Below are 23,201 nucleotides of genomic sequence, written 5' to 3'. Positions count from 1 at the left end.
TATTACACAGAGATGTCTTGCCACAGCATTTTCATCTTTCAAGCAGGCCTTGCACAGAGAATGCAAATGTGCCCAGTTACACTGCTCAGGTGGTGTAAAGGGTTTAGTGTAAACAAGAATAAATCCCTGGGTGTTCAGAGAGGAATCTCCTGAGGCATCTTCCGTCATGCAGGCTTTTTACAGGGGAGTATGCAGTCTGTTAAAGCCTTCAAACTCTGCTGGCAGCATAAAAGAAAGTCCAAACTGGTCTCCTGTACAGCAACCCAAAATGCACACCAGGTCAGTGTATTTCACACTGCTATCTCTGTTCCAGCTCTAGCAAAGCATTTGTATAGGTCAGGAAGACTCGTACAAGCTGTTGACATTAACACAACTCTCACTTAAGGATCCACAAGCAAATATAGGGCATAAGATGCCGTGGAAAACATTTTTGGCTGTGGCTTGTCACCCCACAAGGTGTCAATAATGTAACATTTCCTACTGTTGATTTTTCCTGCTCCCAAATCATCACCAACACAGACAGGTGGGATCTCACCATCATAAAACCCGGTGTGATGACTTTGGCAATCTGTCTAAGCAGCAGAAGGAATGTGAACATTTGAGCAGACCCTGTTTTACATCTGAACCATGGTGCAAAATGTTGAAGAATATATTTTTCTTAAGACTAGGTACTTGTCTTAGCGAAATGTTGAGAAATCCTGGTAGAACTGAGCCATCAGTATAGGTATGATTGCTTAAATTGTGAAGGATCCTGACGTGCCTACCTCCCAAGGGCCAGGCTGCAGCGCCGTCTGGAAGAAGGTGCAAGTCAGAAGTGTCCTTGAGGAGTCCAGCTACCTGCAGCGGCACTGAATTAGTTTCGGGAGTTTTATGTCACACAAAGCCCGTGAAGCTGGTTCTGCACAAGAAGCCCCGGTGAGCAGAGAGCAAGGACCTCTGTGCACACATCTGCGCCCGAAGGATCAGCAGAGGCTCCAGCGCTTCTGCAGACAGAACTTATGTGAGGTGATTATTCCATCTTGTCAGTACTGGGAGAGGAGACACTGTCAGTTCATGAGGATATTGGTAAAATAATTTAGGATTTAATATGATGCATCTCAGATGAAGTAGGTGAGTGGTGAGGCCAGTTTGCGTGTACTTGCATGTCAGCTGCCTGGGTGCCAACAACGAAGCTCTCTGAGACCGTGGCTGCAGAGTTTTTGGCTAGGGGTGGTGAACACTGCTAAATAGTTGAGAATGTTACTGTTTTGAGGAAACTGGAGTCATGGGTGATACCCATGCACAATATCAACCCCGCATGCCCCGTGCCATGACAGTGCCCATCACAAGGCATATTCTTTGTTCGTTACAGGGGGTTTGGCTGACTACAGACATCAGGTTAGCAGACGTCTGTATGAGATGCACCAGTAAGGCTGGTATTCTGTGCAAGCTTTGGAGATGCAGCATTATCCAACTGTGACAAAAAAAAAAAAAAGGGACTTGATCCCTTTCAGCCTTATGAACAACAACTGGCGGTCTGTTATTTCAAGTGATGCTCTTACCCTCCCTGGCTTTCTGAGCACTGGCTGGAAAGTCTCAGAAGAGGAAGTCGGACATAAGCAGAGAAGCTGCAGGAGGGCCTTTCGTGTCTCTCTCTGTACCTCACAGGAAGGGGATGGAAGGTTAAAGAGAAATAGATGCACTAGTTCATACCCTTAGGTTATCAAGACTAATGAAAATTGTGTTGTGTGGTAAAAGGAATTAGGATTATATTCCTGGGGTTAATTCAGAGAGGGGTTAATTCTTTCTGACGACAAGTAAAAAAGTGGCAAATTAAATAAAAATCCCATCAGAAGCCATCACTTCCACTACAACCAAAGGATGTGCCATACTACAAGAGCCTGAAAGAAGCGCGAATGACAGTCAAAAACTAATTTTAAAATATTAGGAAAATATTCCAAATTATTTATATTTGGTATGGCTGGACCAGGTAGAAGATTGTTGAGGCTTTGGTCCTAAATCACGGAAAGTCTATTTTACTTAGTCCCGGAGTTTTGTTACGATTGCTGAGGAGCGTGATTCACAATCCTGGAATCCATCCGAGCTGTAGGTCTGGAAAAGGCAACACGGTGGCTTGTCCCATGGAGGCAGGCTGCTTTCTGACAAACACTCAGGAGACAAGGTGACCACCTAGAGCCTTCAGTGAATTTCAAAGAACACCTGCAAGAAGGAAAACATTCCCCCTCTAGCAGAAAAAAGCGCCTTAGAGGAAACAGTTTTAAGCTCTTTTCCTTCTTTCTTGGTTTCCTAACAGTTGCGGAGGCGAGATGCTGGTTCCAGCCAGCGATGGCAAACGCCAGTTTCACACTGCGCCCGTACAGACGCCGTGTGATCGCGGGGGAAACGGTTCCGCACTCGCTTGATGCCAAACCGGGCGTGAAAGTCTGTATTTTTATTAAGCAGGGCATTTCAGTTTGGTGCCCGCTTCTCTTTTTGCCCATGGTACCTCCAGAGGGACAGCGCCTCGCCCTGCCCCCCTCAGTGTCCCGCTGGGCGCCCGGGCCCGGGCGGGCGGCGCCGGCCGGGGACCCCCGCTCCCCTTCCCCTCTCTCCCTCCCCTTCCCCAGGGGCGGGGGTGGCGGGGGCGGCGGCGGGGGACGGGGGGGAATCGCCCTTCCCCGGCGGGGCGGGGAGGAGCCGTCGCGCCGCTGCCCTCCGGTCCGGCGGGGGCGGACCGCGGCTGCCCCCCGCCCCCCGGCCCCCCGCCGGGAGCCGGCTTTAAATGCGGGGCAGCGCGGCGGCGGCGGTGCTCCCCGTCGCTCCCCGCTGTCCCCTGCCAGCCCCCGCCGCCCCTCCCCGGTACCCGCCGCCATGGTCGAGGCTTTCTGCGCCACCTGGAAGCTGGTGGACAGCCACAACTTCGACGAGTACATGAAGGCGCTGGGTAGGTACGGCCGGGCGGCGGCGGCACGGTTAGGAGAGCCGGAATTTTGCACCATCCTAACAAAAAAAAAAAAGTAGCAGCCCCCCCTCGCCCGCCCGCCGCTGCCGGAGGTGCGGGAGAGGCGTTCGCAGAGGCCGGGGGGGTCTGGGCGGCCGTGCCTCTCCCAGCAGAGTTAATTCAGCCCGGGGGGACCGGGGTGCGTTCGCCTGAGAGCCGGGTAGAGGCTCCGGAGACCCCGCCGGCTTAGGGGAAACGCACGAAAGAAGGGCAAATGCTGCCTGCAAATAAACTGGAAACAAACAACAACCCAAAAAAGCAATCATTGCGCTGGAGTGATAAGGAACTGAAACGCGCGGCAGCAGGAGCGGCTGTCAGCGGCATGGCGTGCTGCTGAAGGGGTTCCTCGTCAGGGTGCTCGGAGGTAGAGCTGCGCCTCGGGGGGGTGGGGGGGTACCTGCGGATACTTCAGGTATAAGGGCACAAGGGAAGCAGAAAGTAGTGGTTCATTCTGCTCGCTTAAAGCTATGGAGCGAGAGAAGAGCTTTCTGTACCTTGATGTGTGGCAAAAAAGATACAAAAAACCGGAATGTCTGATGGATTTCTCTTTTGTCTTGATGCTCTAGGAGTGGGGTTTGCGACACGGCAGGTGGGGAATGTGACTAAACCCACTGTGATTATCACAAGCGAGGGGGACAAAGTAGTGATCAGGACTCAGAGCACTTTCAAAAACACAGAAATCAGCTTTAAACTTGGAGAAGAATTTGATGAAACTACCCCCGATGACAGAAACTGCAAAGTAAGTGAACGCTCGGGCTGGAGTGGCTTCTTATTTTTTCTCCTCTTCCTCCCCACCCCCGAGGCTGTATCTTTCCGCAGGGTCGAAGGAAAAAAATGTAACTTCTGCTATGGCCAGTTGTAGCACTGTGCAGGACAGGAAAAAAAAGGCAAGACTGTATCTTACTTGCCCACTTACGCCACGTCTTGTCTGAAGCCATGTGTTGTGTCACCAGCCCCCGTCTGCCTTCCAGTGTTGAAGAATTGTGTTAGCTGCACGCTTTTCTTTCAATCCAAGTATCATTTGGCGTAACTTTTTCTAGTCGATCTGGGGAAATGCCTATTCGATGGAGGCATCGTGGAGATGTCCTGCATCTCTGGGGGCTTGATGTAAATGTTATCCCAAAGCTCATCGGAAACAGTGGCTCTTGTGAGACTGGAACTCAAAGCAAACAACTTTTTTCATCCTTTGATACAAACAAGAATTGTATGGAGTTCATGCTTAAAACGAGGATGATTCATGGGCTTGGCTTTAAAATGGCTGGGACTACTTTATCATTCTAGATCCGCACCCATCTATTGAAAAGAATTCAATAGAATACTGCACGCTGAATGTGTGAGCAGAATCCCAAATACCCCAAATAAATGAATGTCTTTGTGTTTCTTGGTATCTCTCAGTCAGTTGTGACCCTGGACGGAGACAAGCTAGTGCACGTACAGAAGTGGGACGGCAAGGAGACAAACTTTGTGAGAGAAATAAAGGATGGCAAGATGGTAATGGTAAGTATAAAGCTCACTGAGCATTCACATATACCGCTAACACTCCCCACTTATATTTATCTCAAGCTTTATGAACAGGTAGTGTTACTTATACACAAAACTTTAAACTATTTGGTGGGGAAAGCTAGCAGAGATTTTTTTGAGTATTTGTTTTGTTTTGCGTCTTGTTTTACGGACAACTGAAAAATTGCTAATGGTTTTAGGCAGGCCAGCCAGTGGATTCCCAGAGCGTATATGTCCTTTGTAGAGTTTGTGTAAAATGCCCAAGCAAAAAAAAAAGTCCTGGTGAGCTGGAAAAAATAAAATGTTCTTGATTATATATGCAATGATCTGTTGCCAGTGCTAATTTATATTTCTTTAAAAACTTGTTTTATATATGCACGCATGAATAATATTTAGTTACACAGAACAACTATTTCCTTAGGAAAATAAAATTACAATATTGCAGGAGCTAAGAACATTTTCATATTTAATAATAGAGGGTTTATTCCTCCTGTCTTGTTAAAAACTACGATAAACAGCAACTGTGTGAAGAAAAGTCTTGTTTTAAATTCACATTCTTTTCCTGACTTTTCAAGAACAGTGGTATGGGGTGAATAAATGGTGTAAGTTACTATATCTCATGTCCAGGGTGGTGCTCCTCATGCTTATTTTTGGCACAGAGATGTAACTTCCAAAAATAAAACCTCTTCAGCTATACTAATCTATGTGACTTGGCTGTTGGAGAAAACCAGTTAGCTTGTTTTCTAAATACTTCAGAGAGTATCTGTATGGATGGAGACTTCCAAATACTTAAAACCTTAAAGCATACAGTTGGCGCAAGACAATGTGACAGGAGATTCAAGGGAAAATACGTGCCTTGGTTTTGGAAGCAGCTACATGCATATACAGAAAACCTTTTCCTTTGGAATTGGAACATGGTGAGATGCCCTGTTCCACTTCAGGAAACACCTCCAAAGCTCACACACTGTAGTTATTGTTCTGCACAACTGCAATAACTAAAATATCTGGTAGTTCTCGCTATGTAAGTGCACAGAATGCATTTATTTTAATACAAGGTTCTCCTTAAGTATATGCCTATGTATAACAGTTTACAATATGGGTAGAGAGGACTTGGATTTTAGAGTGCACGTTTTGCAGTCTGATCAGCTTTGGGAAAATAAGCATTAAATCTGTATTAAAACAATGCTAGATTTAAGAAATTACATTCACAAAATTAGAAAAGTTAAAACAGTTGTTCCTAGTCTCACTTCAGTTGCCTGGTACACATGCATTATGTGCTTCTTGGGTTTGAAAGTAGCAGTGAGAGAGTTACATTTAATATGGGATCCATAACTTTGAGTTTTTGCCTCCTGTTCATTTAAAATATCACTAACCTAGACCAACTATATATAAAGCACATAACGTAAAACAACCTTGCTCTAGCATGGGCTTCTTAATGTGTTAAGCCATTACAGAATATGGTCCAGCATCTAACGTGTCTGTCTTTTCCTTGGACTTGCAGACTCTCACCTTTGGTGATGTGGTTGCTGTTCGCCACTATGAGAAAGCGTAGAGTTTACCTGACCTCTGTCCAGATGTTACTTCTGCTGGATGGATTAATGTGCCGTCCATAATCGAACGTAGCTAAAATGCACATTTCTGGCATGAAAGGTTAATAAAGAGTTTTGGGGGGTGTGTGTTTTTTTTAAAAAAACTTCATGCCATCAAATTGGCAAGCTCGTGCTGTAGAGTGAAACAGGTTAAACATGGTATTAAATTTCTGAAACACGTGCCTCTTTTTTTTTTTACAGTAAATGGAACATATTTGAATTGTTTTGGAATGCAGATCAAACAAATTAAAAAGTTTTTTAAACCTGTGCTCCTTTGCATTTAATTGGCTAATATTCCAGTGTTCTGGAAGGAGTTGTTGAAAGTTCCTTTTTGAGTTAAACAGCAGAAAAGCGTGTGGCACACAACGCTGTGGCAGCCTCTTTATGAGATGAGTGAGAGTATATGGGAAATGAAAAACTTCCTTCGTTCTACTTCACTGGTTTCTTTTTTCTGGAGAAATATAAAGCCCCTGTCTTTATATATGTAGGCAGAGAAGTGAGAGTCTCAAGCCACTTTCAGCTCCTTCCTTCACTGCGAACTGCAATCCAGTGCACGCTAAGGTCAGTAGATAGGCTGTCTTCGATGTCAGGGGGGATCCTGTAGTATTGGTTTTAACAGATACAGGAGTTTTTGTTTTGGTGGGGTTTTTGCCAGTATAGAGAAGACTGAAGTAAATTCAAGTGCAAAGATTGAAGCGTTTCACAGAATGGGAAGGAAGGACCACCATCGTAAAGGGCAGGCCTGGGGGGGGAACCTAAACTACAAAGTTTATCTTTCATCAGTCTCCACAGGGGTGCGAGGAAAACAAAGGGAAAGTAGTACAAGACAAACCTCCTGAGATTCCCCGCCCCAGGCTGTAGTTTCATAGCTAATATATACAGGAGATAACAAGTTGCCATGTGAGAAATTTAAAATAAAACGCTGCTCGAAGGAGATTAATTAAAACCTTGTTCCTGAAGAATATTCCCTAAAAGACCAGGGTAGGAAAAACTGTTTTACACTTCAGATTATTAGGAAAATTGAAACAGGTTGCTGGCAGTATGGAGGAGATCGTTTGGCGAGTCCATGTTTTCTGACACGGTGACTCAGTGGACCACATGGAGGTGTAGCTCCTACAACCTTTCAAACAAAGGCAGAGCTGAGCTGTGGCTTTAGCTGGGGCTGCGTGGCTGCAGGGGGCGGTGCAGGAGGGGCATCCTGCCCACCAGCATCCCCCAGCCTAATACTGCACTGTATCGTCCTTCAGATCTGCTACGTGGTATCTTGGGAAGTGGCTTCTTGCTTCCCTGGAAAGCTAGGATAACGGGTAACTCATCTGATAAAAGTTCACGCACAACTATGGCACCTAACCAACACAAAAAATTTAATGTTGTTAGCTTTACTTTTTCACAAAGAAGCTGCCTGAAAGGGACATCCAAGTCTATTTTCTCTTGTGGGGAACACTAAGAATCCCTAATTATGAACCATTATTAATATGTTTTATTTGGTGGGTTTTTTAAACCTAGGAGCTAACTTTTTAATCAGAGAAATGAAAAGTAGAACTCGTTGCAGTGGTATGGGGAACTGCAGTCTCTGTTTTGGGCTGCTTCACCTGCTAAAGTGCAAGTTACGTTTAAACAGCACCGTCTGCCCTTGGGTTTTATTATCCTCAGCTTCAGTACCGAATACAGCTTTCATCTGTCTCCCCTGTGTTGCTGCCTGTTTGCCCATGGGTGCATTCACCACGTGACTGTCCTTCCCAGCCACCCCTTCTCAGAAATGTGGGGAAAAACTTCACCACTGGGGAAAACAGACTTGGTACCCAGTACTGGCATTCATCTTCATGACAGGTGATTTGTGGGGTCGTAAATTAAAAAAAAATAGGTTTTTATTAAATATGAGGAAAGGAATGCAGAGACAGATTGTTAAGACTTAGTTTACAAATAAACCCTGAACTGTAAATATTTTACATTACACTTTTAAACAAAGGTTACTTTTCCCTACATACATATGTTCTGTAAGTCACGTCAAACCATCATGAAGTGTATTGGTGAAATCTTTTGCTGTTCTAAAGATGAATGATATGTCAAATTAAATAAGGGAGAGGAAAAAGGAGAAGTGGTACCTGTGAAGTGCCTGTAGCACTACTCAGAGGAGTGGAAAAGTGAGGAAAATACCAGCACACAGGACTTCCAGCTGCTGGTGAAACTGTTTCGCGAAGCCCCAGAAAGCAGATCCAAACAGAACAGCACAGTGAGCAGTGCGATGTTTGAGGGCAGCTACGGGATCCATGACATCATTATTCTGGTCTGCTCCTAAAGCTGACACGAGTACTCCTCACCGGAAACTGCTCTGACCTCAGCTATAAGCAGCAGCTCTGCTAACATAAAGCCTTAGCAATGGAGACTCGTATTTACAATACCCCTCAGCATTTTCCTTAAGCTGTATTAACGGTGTACTTGGTGGCATATTTCGTCAGCTTTTTTTGTAATTTTAAAGCGTGTTAAGTAACCAGGATCCATTTTCACATGTGTGCTGTGAGAAACCTTCCTCCGAAAAGATGCCCGAGACTCCTGCTGGGCGTCGGAGCGCAGCCTGCTCGGGGCAGCCTTAGGCAGCGCCCCAGGGCCGCCGGCCCGGCCCGGCCCGGCCCGCAGCACCCCCGGCCCTCAGAGGCGTTTCTCACCCCAGCTCTGCCGGCCGGCCCCGGGAGAAAGGTTTTCGGCCGGTTCGGAGAGCCGTGACCCCGTGCTGGGAGCCCAGGGCTCGAAGGCCAGGCCCACCAGGCGCCCCAGGCCACCGGCCGAGCGGGGAAATAAGTTCTCCTGTCCGATTCACCTTCCTTCGAGGCCGCTTGCAAGTCCGCCGGTACCGTCCGTTTAGCCCTGCCCGCGGCCTGGCTGGCTCCTACGAGCACCCCAGCGCTGACCCGGGGGTGGTACCTCCTGCGGGTCACCCCGACGCCCGGCACGGTCGCCTGAGGCGACCGCGGCTGTCCCCGCAGCGAGGCCCGCCGCTGCCGCCCGGCAGCAAGCGGGGTCCCCGGCCAGGCCCGGCTTTTGGGCCCCCGGGCGGGCGGGGCGCGGTGGCGGCTTCCGGCAGCCCCGGGGAGGCAGCGAAGGGCTGGGGCTTGCACAAGCTACCGCGGGCTCGCCCCTTCTCTCCGCGGCGGGGCGGTCCCGTCCCATGAGCAGCCGTCGGCGGGCAGGGCGCTCCCGGCACGGCCATCATGGAGCGGTGGGGGGGACGCGCCGCCCGCTTGGCCCCCGGCCTGGCCCCGCCGCTGCTGTTGCTGCTGCTGCTCTGCTCCGCGCTGGAGGCGGCGCCGGCCGGCCCGCAGCCCCGCTCCGCCGTGGGTGAGTCCGCCGGGGGCCTCCCGTGGAGGACGGGGGGAGGCGGGCGAGAGGCCCGCGGTGCCTCCCCGGCTGTTGGGGGCCCGGCCCGCCCCGCCGTGCTGCCAGCGCGGGGCCCGGCGGCGGGGCAGGCCCTGGGGACGCGCTCCCCTCCGGCGCCGCCTTTCCCTCCCCTTCCCTTCCCGCTGTTTCCCGCACGCAGGCTGCTGCGGCGGTGTTCCCCGTCCCAGCTGGCTCCGGCTCCATGTGACTTTTAGATTAGTAAACACACGGCTCTCCAGGTATTGGGGGGGGGGTAGTGGGGGTTAAGCGGGGCTTGCATTTGGTTCGCCAGGGTAGGCTGGCGCTCCGGAGGGTGGCAGGTGAGGTGAGCCCTGCCCTGCCCTGGCACGGTGTCCTGAGGCATGCACTGCAAACATTAAATCTGGTTTCTGTGCTGTCAGCAAACACAGGCCCTCCACCCGGCGTGACCCGCGGTAGGGTCGCGTACGCAGGTGAGTGCTGCTCTGAAATGGTTTCCGCAGGTTTTTCATTCCCTGTGACTTACACACGCCTCGGACCAAACACGCAGCGGTGTCCGGGCGTTTCTGTCTCCTGGTGGTAGGAGTCGTAGCGTTGCAGATTTTGAAGATCGCTGCTGGTCTTTGCTTCCTGAAATAAAACTCCACGGGGTCGAGTCGCGTGGTGCCTGCTCTGCCTCGGAGTGAGCGTGTGACCTTAGGAAAAATCAATTTATATCTGTCCCGGTTTCACAACCACTAGCCCGATACACATGTGCCTTTCCCAAGTGCTTTGCAACTGACAGAAAAAAAAAAAAGTTACTCTTGTTTTACATGAAGCTTGAAGGCTGGTGGTTTAATACAAGCATAATTCATCTTGTTCACCACATTCCTATACTTCTCAGCTCCTTTTTCCATATAGTGCTAAGCAGCAGCGGCTGAGACTGTGTCAGCCTGGAAAGTAGTGAGTAGGTGAGGCTGACACAGCTCTCTAGTACGAAGCCCAGTCTCTGCTACTGTGGCCGCTGGGGAGAAGAGCTTTGAAATTTTTGCGCACATGCTGTTTCTTGCCTTTTCTTTCGAAACTGTGATCTTTTGTAGTAGCTTCCAGACAGGGAAGGTCTGGAAAAATAATTAAAATGCAGCTCCCTCTCTTTTCAGGTGGAGTGGAGAAGTTCTTCTGTCGCCTACTCCACTCTCCAGTTTCCAGATTGCTATTAATGAAAAGGAGCTGATTTTCCAGTCCCTACCAACCTCCATTTTTTTCCTGCTGCATAGCTTAAACCCATGCCTCTGCTTCTGTTTTCACTTTTTCTAAGCAGACTATGTGAAGGACTCCTGTCAGGAATGCAGAACTCGCCCACGCTTATCAGGCGGGCTAATCAACAATCTGCTAAATTTATTCTCCTTTTCAAAACTTGAAAGAGGAATAGCAGTAGGCAAACTGGAGCAAAGCTAGCATTACCCACGTATATCCAGTTCAACTGCAAATAATGCATTTTCTTTAATCTTTGTTTTCTGAAAACAGGGCAGTTCTGGCATGTATCTGACCTACATTTAGATCCGACTTACCACATTACCCCTGACCGCACCAAAGTTTGTTCTTCTTCCAAAGGAGCCAATGCCTCCAACCCAGGCCCTTTTGGAGACTTTTTGTGTGATTCCCCGTATCAACTTATTTTGTCAGCATTTGAATTCATGAAGGATTCAGAACACCAGGTTTCATTCATGATTTGGACGGGGTAAGTGTTCAAGTCACTCTGCAGTTAGGAGCTTTTAACAGCTGCATAACTATATAGTGCAGTAGTTCACAAGTTTATATTTGCACCAACCGATCCGAGCACAAATGCTACTTTTAAATAGTCCTTTTAGTTGTCCGAATGGCTAACAAGTGGGAGACTGAGTGAGAATGTAAGGCCTCAGGAACAGATTTTGATCTCTGTAGTAAGTTCTGGATATTGTTGGACTGTTCATTGGGACATTTACCATGTGACTCTATTAGTGTAAGTTAATAGAAATGGTGCGGGGAGGGTGGGAAGTGGGAAAAGCAAAAAGAAAGGTCAGAGGAATAACCAATTGGAATGAACTGTTATGGGAAGTATTGGATTTTGTAGGTCTTAAGGTCATTAAATATAAAGTTTGTCCCTTTTTAGAAGATACCTTTTGACTATATTTTATTTGGTTCTGTAAGAGGTAACTAGAATCAAGAAATACTGTAGCTTAAGTTGCCATTCAGGTTCGGTGCCTGTATGAATTCTAGATCGGGGGCTAGTGGGGGGAGGATGAGTGTTGTATGTGCTGCCTCTCTGTTCATTACTATCACTCATAGCTGCATGTGCTTCTAAAGAAAGTGTGGTTTCACTGTCCCTCATTGCAGTATTGTGGATGTGTGCAGCCCCCGTTGAGTAAAACATTTTACCTTTTCTGTGCTGATGTTACTTATTAGAAAATGGGCATAATAATACTCTCTCTCTCACACAGGTGTTATCTGTGCGGCTTTGTGTGCCTTAGCAGTGGGACTGCAAAAAGAAGTATGAAAGGGAGGCACATGAGTAGCTCGATAGTGCCATGCCCTGTTACTTTCTAGGTATTCATAAAAGACAGCATTAATTTACCCTTCTGCCATAGCAAAATTCTCCATTCTACCATCACATAATTTTTTTATGGTATACATCAATGGATAATTTATCAAAGAGATTAGTATCTTCCAGTGTTTGGGAGAACTAGTTTGTTTATCAATGAGGGGGGTCTTTTTTACTGGAAAGGTTGTATATGTTATGTCACTTAATTTTGCTGAGGGAATGGTGTTAAGAAGTATGAATATGTAAAGCAAGTGGTTAATTTATTTCACTTACCATATTGTACTTAATTTTCAATAGGTTGTTGTTAAAAGGGGAAAAATAAGCTTAGAAGGTTGTGTGGATGACAGAAGATATATAACCCAAACTGCACAGTAGCTCAAAATGATGGAACTGAATTAATTTAATTTCTAAGAAATCGTAGTTATGATAAATGTGATCATAGGATAAGCATTGGTCTGCTTGCTTGGTTTTTTTTAAAAAAAGCCTTTGCGGAGAGCCTCGCAGGCAATTCTATGATTTTAATTAAAGAGGTCATAGTAGTATTACATGCTAGAATGTGTTTGCAGATTTTTTTGCCTTTCCTCATGTTGATAATAAACCTTTGTTAATAAAGGCTTTTCCTTTTTCAGAGATAGCCCCCCTCATGTTCCTGTAAAAGAACTCTCCACGAAGTTGGTCATTAGCATCATTGGCAATATGAGTACTACAATTCGTAATTTCTTTCCAGATCTTCAGGTTTTCCCAGCCTTAGGCAATCATGACTACTGGCCACAGGTAAAACAAGTTAGAAATTTATGTATCGTACTGAGTGTGCTCCTAACCCCTCAGAAAGCAGGTGTGAAAAATAAGAGTTAAATTTGTGTAACTATTATTCTGGAAACAGTATTCTACAATTCTCCAATTAGCATTTAAATTTATAATTAGTTCCAGTCAAGAACAGAAAGTACATCTCTCTCTGTGTGTTAAGTTACTCAAGCGAATGTTGGTGCCAGGTAAAATCTGCACATTGCCTGAGGTCACGCAAATTTACTGCTTATCATTCCTCACGGCTTAGAACCACCAGGTCTCATAGTTAATACACACGCACTTCTTTCTTGCTGTGTGAGCCATGCATGTGTGTACAATAACTTAATCTAAAAGAAATTACATCCTTCATGGATCTGTGAGCCCATGGTAAGATCCAAGGCCTACTAAAAGGCCTTCTGGGAATCTGGCTGCTGACATCAATGGATTTTCTTTTATCAGACCAATGGCAGGATTTTTGTAACGTTCCCATAGTTTTGCCACTATTATTAAAACTCTGTCTTTTTTTTTTCTTTCCTTATTGGACACTTAGAAATATTTGCATTGATGATTTACTGGATGTGTGTGCCATTGCAGCTGAGGACAGTGCTTTTTTACTTTCAGTGTTCTGCGAATATTGTTCTTGGCATAGCTCAAAAGTAAACAGTTGCTTCATGTGTCCTTTAAAGCATATTGTGGGTTGATCTGGCAGCACACTGGAGTGAGAAGCAAATTCTGTCATTGGATCTGAGGGGATTGGAAGAGATGTTGAGCAGGTCAACTAAAATACTTCGTTTGAAATGCCTAGTGGGAATTCAGTAACACCCCTTCAAACCCCGAAAGACTTTTATTTCAGTTTCCGGTGTTATTCATTAGGCCTATCAGGGTACATCTTGGGGTAGTAGGTGATTGTATCGTTGCTGGAGTTAGGGATTCCCAAATCAGGGAGTAACAGAGGTGCTCAGAGAGGGGAAAGGGAAACATGAGAGACAAAACAAGAGCCACATGTATCTTGTAAATGTGAGTGCACAAACCAAGCTGGGACTTCAGCCTCTTGTGTTCTTACTCGGGTAGTATAGCTTCAGCTTATCATACACACTGACGGGGGGCCAGGTTGGTTCAGCAGAAACCCCATGTAAAGTATTTTGATAACACCTTAACTGAAGCCTCACTCCGTGTTTTGTTTTAATTTTGTTTAGTTTTTTAAAAAGTCTTCACAGAGAATAGTTGTCATTCAGCAGTCTCCTTTGATACAGAGGAAAACAAAGCTGTATACGGTAACCTTGAAGGCAAAGAATGTAGTGACTTTTCCAGCAAATATGAGTTTTGTTTGTGAAATTCAATCTGAAGATAGAAAAAAGATGGTCAGGAGGGGCAGACAGGCAGCAAATAGTATTTTGAAGCAGGCTGATGATCAGAATAACTGCACAAAACCACACAGGAGTGTTTCTGTGATACTTTGTTTTGAAATGGCAGGCTTCACCAATGTGCAGAGCTGACCCACTTTTCTGTTACTGTTTGAAAAGACCGTGGGATCAGAAACTCCCCACTATGGGGTCATTTTAGGTTGTTGGGTTGGTTTGGTTTTTTTTTTTTTGGACTGTTGATGACATCTCTGGTTTTCATATGGACATGCTTGGCAAATGTCCCGTAGACTGGAAGCGATGTGGAGCAAGCCACACACTGCAGGCTGTTCCAGAGCAAGTGTGAAAGCTGCGCACTCACCATGCACCAAGGAATTTTATTGCTCTCCGTTGTGTTCTGACCTGTCCGTCTTAACAATTTAACGGTCTTGGGTGATTTTTCTTGCAGAGCCTATTAAAAATACTACTTGGGTTAATCAAGCATTGGGGTACCTTTCAGATTGTATGTTGTGACCTTGGTCTTTCTTATTTGTTTCACATCCCTGCCCTGGCTTAAAACAAACGCCCAAACTGCTGTCTAATCCACAAGTTCACAGAGCACTGACTTGCCTGGGTCCAAACCACCTTCAGCCCATAACATGGCCTCTTATCTGAGATCAGGTTTTGCTATGTCTGTTAGTGACTGTTAGCTCTGGCTGAACTAGTATGGCTCAAGGCTTTCTTAATAACTGGTATCTGTGCACTGCAAGCAACAAATGTCTGAACAGACTTCTGATTGCACTACTCCTAGACAGAGACTTAGTGCCTAAGCCTCTAAAAACATAGGTTTAGTTTCAAAGATCTTAGAAAGGTCAAATTTTATGTTTAAGAAAGCATGCACTGTAATACTGTTCCTTTTTTTTGACCTCTGTTTTTTTGCTTCTAGCACCAAGAATCCAAGCAGATATTTCAGGAAAGTCAAGGACAGGCTGGGGTCTTCCTGTCAGGGTTAGATGAAACCATGGCTGTTATCAGCCTGTGGCGCTTGAGCATTGCTTGGCTCGGACTGAAGAGTGCTACAGTCCTAATTAGAGCCGGTGGAGAAAAAATTGACAAAACTTTTCTTTTATGTCTTAAATGCTTTGTTACTAGAACTACAGTACATCATGGAAATATTTGTGAATTTCACCAGATGTTTCTGAGGGCTGTCATGGGGTTTTGGGGAGCTGCTATGAACCCCAAGTTGCTTGAAAAATTCACCTTCTGTAAAAGAAGCTTATGTTCAAGCTTTTCCTCCAAGAGACTTTATTTTTAGACTTTGACTCTTCAGTTTATATATTTATGAATTTTGCAGAATGTATGGTTTTCTACTCTGCTGTGCTCCTAAGGCTTGAAATGTTTCTGGTGTTAATTTATCAAGGCTTTACCAAGGCCATGCAGTCAGTTCTGACTAAGTTCAGGCATTTGTTCCTGATCAGCAATACTGGATGTGCAGAAGTTTTTTTTTTTCCTTTCTTGAGTTCCTCCTGGTGATGACTGGATACAGTTACGTGTTATGCGAGAGGTCATGTGGGATAACTCAGTGGTTTGGTTTTTTTTGTCTGTCTGAATGCTAAGACTTAGGCAGGTTCTCCTCTCTCACAGGATCAGCTTCCTGTAACTACCAGTGAAGTTTACAATGCTGTAGCAGATTTCTGGAAACCTTGGCTAACTGATGAAGCAATCAATACCTTCAAAAAAGGTAAAATTTTCCACTAATGCATTGTAAAGCTAGGGCTTACAGAACTAATGTTTCTATAGAGTTGTCCTGTTTGTTTAGCTAAGTCTCATAGGATGAATCAGCACAATGGATTATCTGTAATGCTTCTCCTGGAAGAAGTAACTTGTCTTTTTGAATAGCAATGCTTATCTTCAGGGCACATTTACTCTCTTGTGATGCAATAATTATTGTTTCTTGTAACATGTAGAGTATTGGTGGCTTTGTGCCAATGCATGTGAAATATCTTCTTGCCTTCAGGACCTCATAATACTTTTTAGGTACTAAAAAGGTGCATGATGCGCAAGAAGACTTAAATTTGGTTGTTAAAAAAAAATGTTGTTTCTGTTTTGATACCATATGCATTTCAGAGCATATTGAATAGGCACATGTTTTTTCAAGTTTCGATAGCACATAGTCTTGGTGATTCTGCTGTTAATTGCATCATATTTGTGTCCAGCTTACTAAACCAGGAGAATATTGGCCCTCTTGACAGAATATCTCTTTTTAGCAAGGGACTGAAAAGTTCAACTCTGTTTCCAATCCACTCAAACATTAGGGATTTGGAAGTTTAATTTGTGTTCTTGTGGCCTGAATGAGAAGGAACTCTGGGTAAGAGCGGAAGTAGAAACTCTTAATAGGAAAAAGAAAACCCAAAGGGGTGGTCCTTAAGTTAGAGGTATATTGTTACAGGTCTGTTGGCATGGCTCCACTGAAGTCCATGGACTATGAAATTGCACCCATTGAAGAAGCTCTGTATGCCTTGGAGAGTTTTAGGAGCTTGGATTGAAAAATGTGATCTTTGCTTTTCATCATGTTCCAGTCTGAAGTTAAATGACTTTCAAAGTACAAGGCTGCTAAGCTCAAACAGTTCTTCCTGGAGGAACCTCTGTGTTTGCAGTATTTCAAGAAATGTGGACTTTTTAACAATTACTGCATCTCTCTGTGGAAGGAATGTTAGAGGGCACTTCTTGCGTGTCAGTTGTATAATTACATCTGAAAGCTGTCAAATAAACACAAAGGCAATTGCAGGCAGGACTTAATAAAAATTCAGTGTCAACTTCTCCTACCAAAATGTTGCTAAAACCAGATTCTTAAGGTCTTATGTTGTGTTAAGGTGACACATGGCTTGAATAAATATGCCATATTTTATTAGAAAGAGTAAGGCTCAGTAGTTTGTCAGTGCTGTACTTTCATTCTAAAGTTGTGCTTTGAAGCCTTTCATTTTTCAGATGATTTTGCCCTTATTTTCACAGGTGGCTTCTACACACAGCTGTTTGAATCCAGTGATAGCTCTCAACCACTCAGGATAATCAGTCTGAACACAAATTTATATTACAGCCCCAACAGTGTAACTGTGAATATCAGTGACCCAGCCAACCAGTTTGCCTGGCTGGAGGGAATACTAGAAACCTCTTCGCAAAAGAAGGAAAAGGTAGGGGCTGTGAACAGAACTCATCAGCGTTATTTGTTTAAACTTCAAAAAAAAAAAAGTAGTAAGAATTAGAGGCAATGAAAATATAAATACGGTTCCAGAAAAATATTAATGCTGCAGAAGATACTGCAAAATCAAAATTTCATTTAAAAAATAATTCTTCCTTGAATATACACATTATACTACAACAACTGATAAAATAGTTGAATGCAGTTTCTCAGAGTATACAATAAAATACCTACCATGTAAAATACTGTAGAAGCCAGGATGAGAATACTTAATATTTTCATTTTTGTTTCTGACTTTTTTTTACTCATAGCTTTTAATTTTAAGATGTGCACCCTTGGCCTGAGACAAAAGCTAGCATATTTAATTTACATTTTTATGTAATTACAAGTATCAAAAATAGAAGTTAGAAAGGAGGTTGTCAACCATAAAACTTAGCCAAGCTGCAGCAATTGCTATGATTTGAGTGTTATAATAAATTGTCTTATAACAGTCAGGTTTTGAAGTGAGGTTATGAATTGCTGGCTCGTGTTTGATTGATTGGTGCGGGGATTGGATCGTCGTCTGACCAGAAAAAGTGTTTAATCTGAAACATTTACATTTTGCTACGGTGTTGTAATTTTAAAAATATTATATTACATTTGGGAGAAAGGAGAGATTTCCTTTCCTTGTAAAACCCTGCAGCATATTAGTTGGTGTGTGCAGTTGGAGCCAAGTCTCAACCTCAGACAGAGGGGTTTTAACCAGTTCTCCCATGTTTCTGGTGACTCTCTGACCATGCAGGCTCTGTAATATTCTAACATAAGTTTTTCTTACTTACGATGCCAAATCATAGGTTTTGCCCTAGTAACTTATTTTTAATTAGAAATAATTGACCAAATTTTCCTTTGGCCTAAAATCACACATAGATTTATCGCAACTTTTTTCCCAAGAATATACTGCATTCACTAAAAAAAAAATTACTTATTTTTTCTCATTACGAATGTAAACATTCTTGCTGTTTGTATTTTGTATAACAAAGCTGTTATGATTTATAGCTTTCAGAACGCCATTTCTAAGGTAGAAATGGTTACCACAATTTCATAGTAATGCTAAGTTACAGCTAAAGTATAAGTTTCAAACGAAGGTGCTAATTGTGCTTTCTGTATCTAATTCCTTAGGTATATATAATAGGACATGTACCAATAGGATACTTGCCATATGCAAGGAATACTACAGCTATCAGGGAGCATTACAATGAGAGACTGGTAAAGATTTTTCGCAGATACAGCAGTGTTATTGCGGGGCAGTTTTTTGGACATACACATAGAGATAGTATCATGGTCCTCCTGGATGAAGAAGGTAATGATGCTTGTTGAATCCTTCATCCTCCTTGATTAAAAGCAAACTAATACTTTCTTGGGTGTTCTTACTGGTCAGCCTCTGTTATAAATAATTAAAAAAGGAAATTGGGAACTACTGCTATTTATCTACAAGAGTTAAAGCCTCACACACTCCCAGTTTTTTTTCCAAAGAGAACCTTGCATGGCAGGCTGTCTTTCTTTTTGTTGAAGTCAGAAGAGACTCCCCAAGCTTTCTGGTTTTGGTTTTTTGTTTTTTTTTTTAATGAATGCTTATGCCTAGACAAGAATTTCTAGTCTTTCCTCTCCACTCTCTCAGTGACACGGGCAAATTATACTGGCCAGTTGCTATTGTGTAATGTGTCAAAGGGAATGTTCTCAGGCCAACTAGACATACTCTATGTTCTTGTGTTTCCTGCATCATTACTGTGCCTCTCTGCTGAGTTCCCTGCTGCTTCAAAGTTAATTAAGATAAGGGTAAGCAGGAGGCAGGGGAAGGAAAGTCTCTGCCTGTTGTATCTCTTAGATCAGCTAATTTCCCTTCAAGAAAAGCACCCAGGTCTGAAAATTTTGCTTATTGCTTTGAAATACCTTGGTTTTAAGCATGGGCATGGCTGTGTGGAGCACTTTAACATCTCTGTCAGAAGAACTCTAACAAGTAACTGTTTAAATATTTGTGTCCATACCATAGAACAGTGAGAGGTCCATTGTTTTGGTTTATGTAAAATACCCAAATATTAATTGGCTCTTTATCTATGTTTTATATGAACTTATAAAAGGAATTCCCAAAATGCTGACAGGGGTAACAGTATATACAGATACATTCTAAATAATTTACCTTTTTACATGGCATTATCATGGTTTTAATCTCCAGTAAAAAGGAATCCAGCCCTAGTGAAAGAACTGGCTTTTTATATTTTTTTAAATGGTATTCAAGCCAGTCTGATATCTACATGGTTTTGTACCTTGTCCCATTTGTGCATGAAATCATCCCCTCTACTGCAAATTTCACTGAGGACAGACTGATATTGGTGCCTTGTCATTACAGTTTGCATGTGCAAGTAACTGCTTTCAAATTGTTTTAATAATTTTGCATCTTTCGACGAAATTTAAACGATGGAACAGCATGTAGCTAAATACAATTGTGTTTATCTGTACAGTTTTAGGCTGTCTTCTATTCGTGCTATTTTCTTCTTGACAAAATTCCAGAGAATTCAAGATAAATGTAATATTGTAGCCAACATCAGTGTACTGAGATACAGAGCTCAGTTTCAGCTTCTCCAGAAGAATGTACTGATTTCCAAGTGTACAAGGCTTTTGCTCCTATGTGGAGACTGACCTTGTGATTTCACTGCTGTGATGTTGTTGGAGCAAGGAATAGTTAGGGCTTCTTTTTTCTTCCTCTCAATATACTTACCTGCATATTCTGTCTAATTAAAACCTGTGTACATCCTCATGTTTCAGTTGCTGTAAAGATCGGTGTTGACATGCTAGGTACTAGGCTAGTCTAGATGAGTGAAGTCAGGGTCAGGTGATGATACCCTGGTGTTTCTAATAACATCATAAATACATAAAGCAACATGTAAAATATAGCACAGAGACAGGAAGTAAAAGTTTTTAATATTTCTTCAGTAGAAATACGCAAAATACAGAGACCTTATGTATAGACAAGACCATTTTGCAAAGGTAGTTGAATTGTTGGGAAGCCTCTAGTGAAGACAAATTTAACTGGTACACACTGGAACATGGCCTGTGGTATTTTACACAGATTTTGGTCTATCCAGTGGAAGTATGGAAGGAATTCAGTGATATAGCTAATCCAGGGGAAAAAAAAATGCTAAGGCACCTAAGGCAGTCACTCTGGTTCTTGCTGTGTTGGTTCTCTACAAAAACATTTGTTTGAGAAAGAAATGGTTGAAAAGAAACTGTTTCCTCACCTTCCCTCTTCCTGCAGAAAAGCCAGTAAATTCCTTGTTTGTGGCACCTGCTGTAACCCCAGTGAAGAATGTATGGCAAATGGAGTCCAATAACCCTGGTGTCAGATTGTATCAATATGATCTTCTTGATTATAGCTTGCTGGTAAGTAACGATTTCAAAGCATTGTTTAAGACTTCAGGTATAGTGTCATTAAAAATTACAGCGAGATGTCAGCCTTTGTAGTATTATGGCTGTTGGTGGAACTTTGGTGCTTACTTTTATTTTCCTTCCTGGGCAAAGGAAAGGAAATCTGAAAGAACTTGGTCAGTCTGTCTGTGCCTGCAGGACTACCCAGTGCTTCCTGTTCTCTATGGAACGTTCTTAAAACATGGAATCAGAGACAGTCAGAAATTCTGTGGGCAGAATCCTAAAACATTTTTGTAGGGAGCTCTGCAATGGTGAAAAAGGTTCACCTAAATCCTGGGCTTGTTTACATACCAATGTTTGCTGGTGATTGCAAGAGCTTTGAGATGCAGTCCATGAAATGCTCCTAAAGGGTGTAGAAGAGCAGAGGAAGAAAAGCACTTTCAACCATGTGATGTCATTTAGAATCATGCACCTTCTTATATAGAGTTTATACTTTTTATAGGAAATTGCAGATAAATTCAGAAGGAAAAATGTAGAATAATTCTATTCTGTAGTCTCATGATATTTGGAGATCAAGTGAATCCTGTATAATTATTTTGGCTCTGAATGACTCATATATTCTCTCTCTAATTCAGGGTAAAATCTTGACCTTGCTGAGTTCAGTGACAATGCATCCTGCGGCTTGACTGGGACTTGGGTTTCCCTCTGGAGGCCTATGCTAATACAGGCTGTGCCTTTCTTGTGCAGATTTCACTCCTGCATCACCATCTCTCCCTTTCCCTTAAATTCTCCCTGGGCCATTCTTTTTCTGTCCATTCTGCCCCTCAAGCAGTGCCTGCAGAAAAGAAACTTCTGGATCTCACCCTTTTGCCCCCATTCCTAAAGCAGACATGAGGATAGTGGAGTTTGGTTTACAGTTTGGACAGAAAAGACCTCTAACAGTGCCACTGCTGCCTTTTGTGGCTCCTTTTTCTTCTCTTCCCCATCCCCCCACCATTACCGCACTGCAACGACCAGCTTTGGGTGTAAGCCCAGCTCTTGGGGTGGGACGTGACCTTCTATTCAGTTGTGAATAATGAGGAGTGACAGCTTCCTAATCAATATATCACTCTAGAGACTTAATGAAGCAGGGAAGAAAGCAATACAGCCGTGCCTATTTTTCCTTTCTGTTTTTTTTTTTTGTTTTGTTGTTTTTTGTTTTTTGTTTTTTTTTTTTTTAACTGTAGGATCTCTGGCAGTTTTATTTGGACCTCAGAGATGCCAACAAGAAAAATGAATCAAACTGGAAATTAGAGTACATCCTGACTAAAGCTTACGGCATTGAAGACTTGAAGCCAGAAAGCCTATATGAAATGGCCAAGCAGCTGTCTGTGCCACACAGTACACTGTTTGAGCAGTATTACAGTAACTTCATTGTGAGTTATGACAAAACCATTGTCTGTGAAGAGGGGTGCAAAACCTGCCAAATATGTGCAATCCAATATTTGGATTACTCCTCATACACAGATTGTATCAATCGGGAAGCAACATGGAGATGAAGTCACCATGCAACTTATGCTGATATTGACTTTAGCCTGTAATTCAAAGAACCTGCTTATCCTTTCACTCAGGCACTGACATGCTGACAGGGAGCCTGTGGAACTTCACTGAATTTCAGGGGAGCAATAAATCTCCCTAGGTCTTTCATGTAAACATGTTTTCCTTTCCTTCCACATCTAAATAAACGTTTATTGGCTATGTAATAGTGGCTAGATACTTTGCTGTTGTTTCAAGTGTCCTGTGCCCTCTGGAACAGGCATCCCAGTATGCGGGAACGGAAGTTACTCATTTCTTTGGAAATCCAAATCTCTCTTCTCAGGGTGTGTAAACGTAGGCAGTGCCATTTCAGGCATGGGATTTGTGTGGGGGCAGGTTTCAACCATCTGCTGTCACAATTTGCAAACTGAAATCTGCAAACCCCACATTTGCTGAGACCGGAGTTCAGTTATGTTGTTGATGCGATGCCAGTATTAGGTATCTCCCTGTGCCAAATTTCTTTTTCTTTCTTAACCCTTAAACCCATCTCTGTCAGGGGCACATTCTAACGACAGCGTGAAAGTGACTTAATGGATCACAAACCTCTGTCCTGTAAATACTTGATGTATTTTTTCAGAATGTGTGTGTTTGCCCACCACAACATACTTTTTTCTTATGATAGAGCTATGCACTGCTATCAAGCAGTCTCCTGATATGAGATTTTGCAGCAGACCGTAAATCAGGTTTAAATGGATCAACATCACTGATTAGACACAGCATATACATTCTCTGTATAGCACAGGTAAACATGCACTTGTCATGGTGTTTCTCAGGTTTCTTTTTTCATAGAGCAGTCTAACACTTAATGTAAAGATTATCACATGTATGGATTTACAATTGCACAAACCACTTCCTCTTCCTGTGATTGAATGTGTGCACAAGATGATAATATTCAGAAGGCTGTTTATCTAGTGTG

At 43.5% G+C, this 23,201-nt stretch overlaps 2 protein-coding genes across 3 annotated transcripts; both read left to right on the top strand.

The window, feature by feature from the left end:
* Positions 1-2,736: 2,736 nt before the first annotated feature.
* Positions 2,737-6,249, top strand: FABP7 (fatty acid binding protein 7). The gene is made up of 4 exons (XM_064447371.1): positions 2,737-2,923; positions 3,547-3,719; positions 4,376-4,477; positions 5,982-6,249. The coding sequence occupies exons 1-4, from the start codon at positions 2,851-2,853 to the stop codon at positions 6,030-6,032; spliced, it is 399 nt and encodes a 132-aa protein (XP_064303441.1). The 5' UTR covers positions 2,737-2,850; the 3' UTR covers positions 6,033-6,249.
* A 2,805-nt stretch (positions 6,250-9,054) lies between these two features.
* SMPDL3A (sphingomyelin phosphodiesterase acid like 3A) lies at positions 9,055-22,452 on the top strand. Of its 2 annotated transcripts, none has more exons than XM_064447369.1 (8): positions 9,055-9,405; positions 10,930-11,143; positions 12,613-12,757; positions 15,754-15,850; positions 17,122-17,300; positions 18,467-18,647; positions 20,601-20,725; positions 21,937-22,452. In XM_064447369.1, the coding sequence occupies exons 1-8, from the start codon at positions 9,279-9,281 to the stop codon at positions 22,246-22,248; spliced, it is 1,380 nt and encodes a 459-aa protein (XP_064303439.1). In that variant the 5' UTR covers positions 9,055-9,278; the 3' UTR covers positions 22,249-22,452. The 2 variants fall into 2 exon arrangements, with proteins under 2 accessions (XP_064303439.1, XP_064303440.1); XM_064447370.1 differs by lacking the exon at positions 9,055-9,405 and adding an exon at positions 9,878-9,896.
* Positions 22,453-23,201: the final 749 nt, after the last annotated feature.

Source organism: Phalacrocorax carbo, chromosome 3, assembly GCF_963921805.1.
Source record: "Phalacrocorax carbo chromosome 3, bPhaCar2.1, whole genome shotgun sequence".
Classification (NCBI taxonomy): domain Eukaryota; kingdom Metazoa; phylum Chordata; class Aves; order Suliformes; family Phalacrocoracidae; genus Phalacrocorax; species Phalacrocorax carbo.
Note: the sequence above shows the minus strand (reverse complement) of the source record. Positions and strands in the feature narration are given on the sequence as shown.

Excerpts from the sequence above, each read along its gene's own strand:
- SMPDL3A (XM_064447369.1), top strand. The coding sequence starts at position 9,279 with ATGGAGCGGTGGGGGGGACGCGCCGCCCGCTTGGCCCCCGGCCTGGCC. Across the intron at positions 11,144-12,612 it reads TCATTCATGATTTGGACGGG|AGATAGCCCCCCTCATGTTC; the intron begins GTAAGTGTTCAA and ends TTCCTTTTTCAG. Across the intron at positions 15,851-17,121 it reads AATCAATACCTTCAAAAAAG|GTGGCTTCTACACACAGCTG; the intron begins GTAAAATTTTCC and ends TTATTTTCACAG.
- FABP7 (XM_064447371.1), top strand. The coding sequence starts at position 2,851 with ATGGTCGAGGCTTTCTGCGCCACCTGGAAGCTGGTGGACAGCCACAAC. Across the intron at positions 2,924-3,546 it reads CGAGTACATGAAGGCGCTGG|GAGTGGGGTTTGCGACACGG; the intron begins GTAGGTACGGCC and ends TTGATGCTCTAG. Across the intron at positions 3,720-4,375 it reads CCGATGACAGAAACTGCAAA|TCAGTTGTGACCCTGGACGG; the intron begins GTAAGTGAACGC and ends GGTATCTCTCAG.